This window comes from Pseudomyrmex gracilis, unplaced genomic scaffold (genome assembly GCF_002006095.1).
Source record: "Pseudomyrmex gracilis isolate BER0280 unplaced genomic scaffold, ASM200609v1 scaffold_2060, whole genome shotgun sequence".
Classification (NCBI taxonomy): domain Eukaryota; kingdom Metazoa; phylum Arthropoda; class Insecta; order Hymenoptera; family Formicidae; genus Pseudomyrmex; species Pseudomyrmex gracilis.
Genome location: NW_018022644.1, coordinates 10532 through 19661, shown reverse-complemented (window position 1 = coordinate 19661; position 9130 = coordinate 10532). Strand labels below are relative to the sequence as shown.

The 9130-nt window shown below is 38.0% G+C and overlaps 3 protein-coding genes across 5 annotated transcripts; 1 reads left to right on the top strand and 2 right to left on the bottom strand.

Moving 5' to 3' along the window:
* Positions 1–433: 433 nt before the first annotated feature.
* Positions 434–1502, top strand: LOC109862608 (nuclear receptor 2C2-associated protein). The gene is made up of 4 exons (XM_020442683.1): positions 434–640; positions 765–816; positions 1009–1099; positions 1189–1502. The coding sequence occupies exons 1-4, from the start codon at positions 634–636 to the stop codon at positions 1471–1473; spliced, it is 435 nt and encodes a 144-aa protein (XP_020298272.1). The 5' UTR covers positions 434–633; the 3' UTR covers positions 1474–1502.
* A 46-nt stretch (positions 1503–1548) lies between these two features.
* LOC109862609 (MAM and LDL-receptor class A domain-containing protein 1-like) lies at positions 1549–6671 on the bottom strand. Of its 3 annotated transcripts, none has more exons than XM_020442686.1 (9): positions 5094–6671; positions 4727–4921; positions 4255–4621; positions 3960–4136; positions 3393–3819; positions 2670–3317; positions 2175–2557; positions 1901–2066; positions 1549–1813 (listed from the first exon to the last, which is right to left on the bottom strand). In XM_020442686.1, the coding sequence occupies exons 1-9, from the start codon at positions 5480–5482 to the stop codon at positions 1767–1769; spliced, it is 2799 nt and encodes a 932-aa protein (XP_020298275.1). In that variant the 5' UTR covers positions 5483–6671; the 3' UTR covers positions 1549–1766. The 3 variants fall into 3 exon arrangements, with proteins under 3 accessions (XP_020298275.1, XP_020298274.1, XP_020298273.1); XM_020442685.1 differs by having other exon boundaries at positions 1549–2066; positions 2670–2891; positions 2973–3317; XM_020442684.1 differs by having other exon boundaries at positions 1549–2066.
* Positions 6672–6756: 85 nt separating this feature from the next.
* Positions 6757–8955, bottom strand: LOC109862604 (serine/threonine-protein kinase Nek5-like). Its single transcript, XM_020442678.1, has 6 exons — positions 8405–8955; positions 8192–8279; positions 7939–8106; positions 7704–7864; positions 7469–7616; positions 6757–7266 (listed from the first exon to the last, which is right to left on the bottom strand). The coding sequence occupies exons 1-6, from the start codon at positions 8461–8463 to the stop codon at positions 6943–6945; spliced, it is 948 nt and encodes a 315-aa protein (XP_020298267.1). The 5' UTR covers positions 8464–8955; the 3' UTR covers positions 6757–6942.
* Positions 8956–9130: the final 175 nt, after the last annotated feature.

Sequence of the window (9130 nt, the reverse complement as noted above, 5' to 3'; positions counted from 1 at the left end):
ATATTAAATTCTATTTTGTATAATACATTAAATTCTACTTTATTGTTATTACTTTTTGGCACATAATATTACGCATTTTCAGATTTATTTAGCCTGTGTTTCGATATCCACTGCCAGTACTACAAATCTATACTTTACGTCACATGTGCTGTAGATGTGAAGTACCGGCAGTGAAGATCGAAACGCAGCCCATGTAAGTATGAGAGAGTAAGAGAAAGAGAAAGAGAGAAGGAACATATCATAAGCCACGCATAAGAAACGGGCTAGCAACTAGGCTAGGCACGCTTCTCGCGGCTGGCAGTTAGCTATAGCTATAGCTATAGCGAAAGAAAGAGAGCGGTTATATATGTCCGTCTCTCTACTGCTCGAAGCTGGCCGAAGCGCCGAGCACACACGTACACGGCTGTTCGCCTGTGTGCGTATCCCCTCCACTTGCTGTTGCATGTTGCTAGCGTCCGCAAACTGGCATCTCTGGACTGCTAAAGTGCTAACTGGAACTCGTTCTATTTTTGTGCTCCAAATTTAAAACATGATAGCACATACGATCAAGTGAAATTAACACAATAGAGTTGAGATGAGAAGTTGTTTTACAACGTTGTGTATTAGCAGCTACTATAATTGCGATAATTTATTATGATTGGTATAGTTTTTATTAAACTCAATATTACTTAACCTGAATTACCGTTATTCTAACCTATAGATCGAATGTTTGTACATTCTATGTGAAATGCAACAAAATTGCAATAAAACTTTGTAAATAATAGGTAAAAACGTTGATATGCCTTCGTTGTTAGAAACAAATAAATTTGACTGCCGGTAAGTCTTACTTCTATTTATCTCTAAATTAAAATATCTATGTAGTGTTAGAGACAAATTTATACATTTATAACTAAGTAAACTGGAATCTTTTCTTCAAAATAATTGATTTTAATATTAATATTATACCTCCGATACGGAGGTCATATGTTTTTTTCGATTAATAATTAAATAATTTTGTTTTACTTACAGAGTTAGTTCAGTGCTAAATAAAAATGTTCGATCTTATGGAAAGAAGTATATGTTCGATCAATCTGATGAAACATGTTGGAATTCCGATTCAGTAAGTGATTGAACTTTTTTAAGAATTAACACTTTATACACCAATTCAATAATATGATTTGATAATAATAAAACTGTAAATATTACCAGGGAAGTCCACAATGGGTGCTCATTAATTTTGAAGAAGAATGCAATGTTTCTAGCTTTGAAATAGAATTCCAGGGTGGATTTGCTGGGAAAGATTGTCATGTGGAAGCTGGTAGTGATGAGAAAAATATGTCAATAATAGAAGCTTTTCGACCAAAGGATATAAATAAACTACAACGATTTAATTTGAAGAATCAGATCAGAGCTAAAACTTTTAAGTTTGTGTTCAATCAAAGTACTGATTTCTTTGGCAGAATTATTATATACAATTTGTCATTATATACGTAATATATTGAATATACGTGATTTTTATATTATCTTTTTTAATTATAAGTGAAAAAGCACAAAAAAAAAAAAAAAAAAAATATTTTGCAAATACTTTTCAAACATATTTGATCAACAAGTATTTGAATCACAAGTAAGTGACTTGTGAGGATAATTTGTTTTAAGAATTTTTATTGCATGTTATTTTATTAGTATTATAGAAAGAAAAATATATAATATATATAAATATTAATAACGATAATCTGCGAAAACATTCTAATGTTATGAGAAATTTCGCATTTACTACGCAGTCTCGTTTATTGCGAAGCCTCGGTTTCGACTGGTTGTGCACTAGTAGGTCTAACTGAAAAAAAAAAAAAAGAATATGTAACAATCTGTTGTATTATATGCGTTTGCATAGTTATTACCGAAGTTTCTACTTTATTTTTACTTTCGCAAGCCAGAGGCTGAAACTTTATGTCGTCAACGGCGAAGCCTCCATTGCTGGCGCTTCCTTCGAGAATAAGTCGATATGAAGTTCGCGCTTCAATCGTTACTTGGGCCGCCATCCACACCGGTCGAGGAGTGTTGAATCCCTTGGCTGTCAGTGACCACAACTGCAAAACAGATGAAATAGCAGATTCGGAAGCAAATGAAATTATATCATCCGTCTCACCATAATATTACGTGAAATAATTACATTTATTTTTGTGTAATAATCATACCGATTGTTCTTGTTCGTTTTCGTTATCTTCATTGCCATCTTCAGCAGGTACTTTGATCACCCGCAAAGCAGTAGACTCTTCCACGCCAAAAGCAGCGAACCAGAAGGTGAAACATACGAACTCTTCATCAGGCGAGACAGCGATGACCGGAGATCGCAACTGAACCTTTGTCGATTCTTTGTTTGTTGTGAATATGTCAAAGAACACGAATTCGCCTGTCGCGCCAAAAGTTCTGTCCAACAGTTGGGCCGGTCGATGGGTAAGAAACGCGCGCTGCCACATCACGGCTCGATTGTCATCGGAAGCGGTTATATTTTCCCAACCGCATAGACCTTTTTCGAAGCTGCAGTCTTCCGCACGAACGGTCGCACCAAGTGGCTTCACTACACATGCAATTAATAGATGATGGGTTCTTAATCCGTTTAGATGGTATCAAGAAAAGAACATATCCATTTAAGAAGGAAGAAAGAAAAAAAATAAAACAAATGTAGTTACCGCTACAATCTCCTATATAAAAAGCGATATCGTCGATTCCTATGTTACCACTTGCTCTGTTCGGACCCCAAATGCCCTCAATTATGATATTGAAATTTGCTTTTTCAGTAATGCTAGCCTGAGCGTAGTTCCACGTAGGACCTTGATTATTGTACAGTTGCCATATTGGCTTCGCTTCTGTCGAGAGATCACCGATTGCTTGAACATACAATCTCAGAACACCTATAAAATTAAAAACTTTTCTCTCAATTTTGCTGAATAAATATCTTTTGATCTTCTTTAGGAGACTCTGTTTTTGTTTACCCAAGCTAGGTCCCGTGGAATCGATAAACGGTTCGAACATGAAGTACCAGAATGTGATGCACAACGGTTCTTCGGAACCCGTCATTTCTCGACTGACAAGCTGAGCGGTGCCACCGCCCGAAGATCGTGGACCTCCCCGAAGACGTCCAAGTCCCAAAAAGTATTCGTTGCGTCTATTAACAGTATGACCGTTGCTGTACGGCTTCCTCTGATTTCTCGGTCCTAACACCTGGGTGGACACTCTTTCCCACTCGACACGATCCGGATCTCGCGAGTTGATCCAGTCACACTCGTCGACCTCGAACGTGCAATCCCGAGGTATTGGACCGGCCACTTGCGGTGAAACTTTTAAATTGAAAATTAAAAAATTGATTTGAATCAGATAACACCGAGTTTGATCGCATCAGTCGGTTTACTTACCGGGACAGGCACCTCGCCCGTACGAGATATCGTCGATAGCGATATCCCCCATACCGGTATTCCCCACTGACGCTTCGAAAACCAGTTGGAAATCGTCGAGAGAACTGATTGTGACTTGCGACATGAACCAAGCGTTACCGGCGTTCCCGGACAGACCCCATATCTCCTGGAGTTGATTGTCCGAACTGCGAAAATGACGTATGAAGAGCTTCAAGTAGCCAACTCCGGACCCAAACATGTGAAACCAAAAGTGCATGCACATCGGCGAGTCCGCGCTCGTCATTGAAAAGGTCGAGCTTAATAATTTTGCCGTGTCACCGGGCCTTCTTGGAAAACTTGAATCGATGAAAGCGTAACCGCCGGCTGTGGCACGATCGCTTGAACTGTCCATCGCCGGACCGGTCGCGGGATTTGCGCTGCCACGACTCTAAAAGTATGATTTTTTTTAAACGACAGTTTTAGGCAACGTTGGTAATTCTACACAAATGGAGAGAGAGAATAATGGAATTTAAAAAGCACATTTTTGAAGATCGAATAATTAAGCTTTTTTTTAGCGCGAGAACTCACTATGGTCCAGTCGAAATCGTCTTCCGCGTCATTGTTCCAGTCGCAGAAGCCACCTGCGAAATTGCAAAATCCAGTGCACAACGTGCCAGACTGCAGATCTATGTCATCGATAGCGATGTATCCACGATATAGACGTGAGGGGTCTGTGGAGTCTACCGGTATACCTTCGATAACCACCTAACAGTAAGTTTTAAGAATTTTCACTGATTTATGTAACAAAACAAATATTGTCTACACAAAACGTTGAAAGTTCATAGAAGAACCACGAATTAAAGATCAAATTATAATATTGTACCGAATGTAATTCGGGATAAGTGTAGAGTATTTGAGTATCCTGCCACACTCCGAGCGTATAATATTGCGCGTGCCATAGTACACGTTCCTCCGCAACTTCCACAACTTCCGGCTCGCAGGATGCGGGAGATGTGACATTTTCTACGGGCAGTTCTTCGGGTTGTTCCTTCTTGAATGAGAACTCGTCAGCTCCAACGTGGAGCAGTACGCGCAATCCCGCGATGCTCAGACCGTCCATTGCGTATTTGAACATCAAGCAAGTACCGGTTACTCCTGTGCTGCCTAACTGAGGACTGTGCAAAAGACCTCCTTGACTCTTGAATTTTATGTTCTTCAAAGGTATTTGCGATGTCTCCAGAAAAGCGTATCTAATTATATTTATATTCAAAAGTATTTATTTTACAAATGTTAAATGAGAAATTTATTTAGATACAAACCAAAACAAATGACAAATTTCATCAATAGTTTTTTACCCTCCCTCCATAGTGCCACTGGCATCCATCGATGGTCCACCTAGCCAGTTTGTGTTTATTCCGGTACCCAGAGTCCAATCTAAAGCGCCGTTACCATTTTGCCACTCGCAAAGCGGCATCGACGGATTGGGTTCAAAATCGCAGATAGCTTCGTCGATGACGACCGTTGGAGGTGGTGCAGTAATCGTAGGATATCTTATAAATAACAATGCAGGTAATATACAAGAGAGCGCTTATGATGTACCGGTTATTGGACTTATAATTAATTTAATGATCGATTTTATAAATTGTCCGATTGTTCTCGCGCATTTCTGCAGTAAAGAATCTTTATCTAAAATTAATTATAAATAACAAAAGAAGAAAAAACCTTTGCGTGGAAGGGTTTCTTTGCGCCAACGTGGTAGGCTGCGGAAATCTGGGCAATAGAGACCCCTCCGTGGTGAAAGGCGCGGTGCTGCGGGTCGGCAGGATATCCGGCCGACCCGGCCACTGCCTAGGCTCGATCCGCTCCACTTCGTCTAGCGGTTCGCGATCACGATCGACGGAATTAACAGGAGACTGTCCGGAATCGATAGATTCCGCGTCATTGACTCCGTTGTTCGCGGTACTCCTTATCCAGGGTGCGTATGTCGCGTTGTTGGCACCCACGAGATCGATCTGTTCTCCAAGCATCGTGTTCAAACGAGCCAGTGGATACCAAGTCATGCTCCATGACAAGGGACACTGCCAGCAACTCAATAACAAGATCCACCACATGTTCGTGTACACGTTGATGCACTATTCGAATTTAATCTGTGAAGCACTTATTTAATATCACGAAACTTATACGTGTGCGCGTCATGTGTCGTTCGTTACTCGATTATCGAAATTCTCAAAATTCATGAACGATAGTTTTAACATCGAATTCTCTAACGGAATTACTTTTTCCTGTGCGGAAAGGATGATGATTCGTAAACAGAGCAAGATTGATGGCGGTAGATGTGTTCGATCAATTCTACTCCCGAGACGATCTAAATATAGAAATCCTTCGAAAAATATCTCGTTTTTGATCTCTCGCTCGTTCCATTTAATAGGTTTTCTCACACTTGAAGTATACGAAAGACAACAGTTTTAAATGGATAACAAACTAAACGAACCATCACAATATTAGGTGGTAGAAAGATCAGATAGAAAAAAATTCGCGCGCAAGAAGAGAATTTTATCATCGGCCAGGTTCACACATACACAACTTTAAATACGAAATATCTATTAGATGTTCTCGGTAGTTTATCTCTTCTCGAACTGAACTCTTCGATTTTCAGAACGATTGGTTCATTTCTCGCGCCGTTGCGAGGAAATGTTTGGATGGCAATTATGCGACCGGCAGAGTGTGATATCTGTCTACTAACAAGATGCGAACTGTACGGTTTTCCAGGATCACAGTATCAAAACCAAATAAAAGTGCGTCTACACTGTTCCGGCTTCAGCTTCCGGTTGTTACGCTTCTTCCTGTGTGTTCGGGGGAATCTGTTCGTTCGACGGCAACCCGTCGAACAATGAGATTCCATCGAGGCAGAGTGCCGTAATACCGAGATTAAAATCTATTTCCACACATTAGCGGTAAATCGGTTTCGCGTATTGAGACAACAAATATGTATATAGATGTTGTATAGCGCGTATATAATGATTTTCAAATGGTTTATATAATTCAATTTTCCTTCTATGATTATTACACAACTGGAATACATGACACATTTGTTATTTACAATATGTTATAAAATATGAGATTATTTCTAATTTATCACATATAAAATCAATTTACATAAAAACATAAACGCGAGATCGTGGTAATACATAATTTAAGTTGTATAGTCTTCTCTCTGTTACACGGTCATCATACAAGAGACGTGTTAACTTTGTTTAACAAATAATTGGTTTTTATAAGATATATAATATGGAGAGAAAAAATCGAGATACAAATAATATAATACTATAAATAAAGATAACTTTGTTTATGTCAATTTAATTAAAGAATATTAATTTTCTCTCTCTCTCTCCCTCTCTCTCTCTCTCTCTCTCTTTCTCTCTCTCTCTCTCTTGTTAAAATCTAATAAAAATCTCTTTAAATGTGTCATAAGAGCACTTTTTTCTGAGAATCCGTTCTAGTCATTCTATTAAAATTATTTAACGTGCAACTTTACACAAAAACAAATTCCTATTATATACTACAACATTTTCTATTCCTTAAGAGATTGCTCGTATATCGAATTATTGTTGTGATTACAATCTTTATTATTTAAATTCAGAAATTTTAAGAAAATTTCCGATTTAAAGTTCTCGCGTTCCCGTTCGGCAATGTTAATTCTACGTCCGAGATTCAGATACACGCGGACGATGTAAGGAGCAAGAAAGGGGCAAAGCACAAGCTGATCGGTGCGAGGTCGAAACGATATCTGCTTTCTCAGCATCTTCGATATTAGATTCACGACAATTGCTGAGACTCGGTGCGGCAAGGGTTCTGGCGGACAGTTGTGCACCAATCTCGTAATTTCCGCTAAGCTCTAAAAAAATAATTAACAAAAATAAAACTATATATTGTTATCTTAGTTGACATTAAAAAAATATATTTTTTTTTTTTTAAGTACAAAGGTACATTTTATATAAATGTACAACTTTTTTTAAGAGAATCTTTTTTTTTATACACAGTACAGTATATTTTATACTTTGGCTATTTTTTGTAATTAATGCGGTTACGTAATTTACCGTAGCCGGAAATGGGAGTTTCTTCGTAATCATTTCGTAGAGTATAACACCCATGCTCCATATATCGCATTTAAGTTCGTACGGCTGCAGAGCAAGCACTTCCGGAGCCATATAATAGTAAGATCCCGCATGAGAAGTTATCGAATCTCTAAAAAACATAATAAGAGAAAAAAACACTAAATTTTGTATTCATCGTGCAAATCGTACACACACATACTCTTGTCGATATACGTACTCTACGATGTTCTTGGAAAGACCGAAATCGCCGATTTTAACGATATCTCCGCGACTGCCAGTCAACATAATATTTTCCGGTTTCAAGTCCCGGTGAAGAATTTTGTTCGAATGAATATGATGCACTCCCAGTGTAATTTGCGAAAACAAATAGAGCGCGTCCTTTGACAAAACAAAAAAATCGCTTTCGATAAACACACGCTAGGTGTAGATGACGGATTGCGAAGCAGAATTACCTCTTCCTTAAGGGGTACTTTTCGATTTTCCAGCAAATCCTTGAGAGTACACCGAGTCGCGTACTCCATGAGAATGTAGCTGTGATTGTTCTTCTCCCACGCTCCGTAATACATCACTATGTTCGGATGTCTCAATTTTTGCAAGCATAATACCTCTCCCAGTACTCTCTAAAGCGCAAAATTTGTGCATTGAATTTTATATTGTTACTTTTAGATTAAGTATCGATACTCCAAGTACTTTGTGTGCGTGTACCTTGGACGGTGAATATTTCGTCTTTAAATCCTGCGCTTTTATAACAAATGGCTTTAGGTCTTTCTTTCTTCTAACAAAATACACAGTTCTATAAAAACCAAAGTGCACGTATATTTATTCCGTAGAAGAGATCAAATATGAATGTGAATGTGTTTGTTTGCAAAACACATATTTATATGTGTTTGTACGTATTAATTTTTTAATGACACATACCCAAACGTTCCCTTGCCGAGGATGCTACTGAATATGTAATCATCGATGCGCACATCCATTTCGCAAAATCTGATTCACACAACAGCAGGTATACAAATGAAAATATATAGAAAGAATTTTTGACGAGCAGCTTTGCTTCTCCTCGAAGAACTGATCGGTTTGTTCACGATAGACCACTAAATATAAACATTCTTCGCGCGCTCAAAGACGTGACTTTGCCTTTGAATTCAAATAGCAACATACACGTGTCCACATCTCGGCGTGGAGCACACGTATGTGTTGACGTTATTCTGTCAATTTCAGATGCGGAAAGTGTCAATATAGTATCAATTGTACTCTTTTTATCTATTGTATTCTTTTTTTTATAGAGTTTTTTAACGTCTTCAGCCTCGTCTGAATACTTTTTTTTTTAGCACAAAGAGGCCATTAGAAATTTATCTTCTTGAATTTCGCCGAACTTTAATTGTTTTATAATATTATCCCTATTAACGCATGATAAATTAACTCTCAAGCATATTTGCGAGAAAATTGAATTTGAAGTTTTTTTGTGTATTCTTTGTCCCTGATAGGAAGCCATTTACAAAATTATGTGACGAAATCTTGCACTAAAATTGTAATTTGCAATTATACAGACATATTTTAGGAAATAGATGTAAAAATATTGATCTTTTCTGAAATATTTGTAGTTGTTTGCAAAATTACTTTCCAAATACTATTTCGGCAAAA

Coding starts and splice junctions, on each gene's coding strand:
- LOC109862608 (XM_020442683.1), top strand. Junction 817..1,008: donor ACAAATAAATTTGACTGCCG/GTAAGTCTTACT, acceptor TTTTACTTACAG/AGTTAGTTCAGTGCTAAATA. Junction 1,100..1,188: donor CATGTTGGAATTCCGATTCA/GTAAGTGATTGA, acceptor AAATATTACCAG/GGAAGTCCACAATGGGTGCT.
- LOC109862604 (XM_020442678.1), bottom strand. CDS start 8,463: ATGGATGTGCGCATCGATGATTACATATTCAGTAGCATCCTCGGCAAG. Junction 8,107..8,191: donor CGAAATATTCACCGTCCAAG/GTACACGCACAC, acceptor TTTGCGCTTTAG/AGAGTACTGGGAGAGGTATT. Junction 7,267..7,468: donor AACTCCCATTTCCGGCTACG/GTAAATTACGTA, acceptor TTATTTTTTTAG/AGCTTAGCGGAAATTACGAG.
- LOC109862609 (XM_020442684.1), bottom strand. CDS start 5,482: ATGTGGTGGATCTTGTTATTGAGTTGCTGGCAGTGTCCCTTGTCATGG. Junction 3,820..3,959: donor ACGATTTCGACTGGACCATA/GTGAGTTCTCGC, acceptor TCATACTTTTAG/AGTCGTGGCAGCGCAAATCC. Junction 2,558..2,669: donor TTATATAGGAGATTGTAGCG/GTAACTACATTT, acceptor TTGCATGTGTAG/TGAAGCCACTTGGTGCGACC.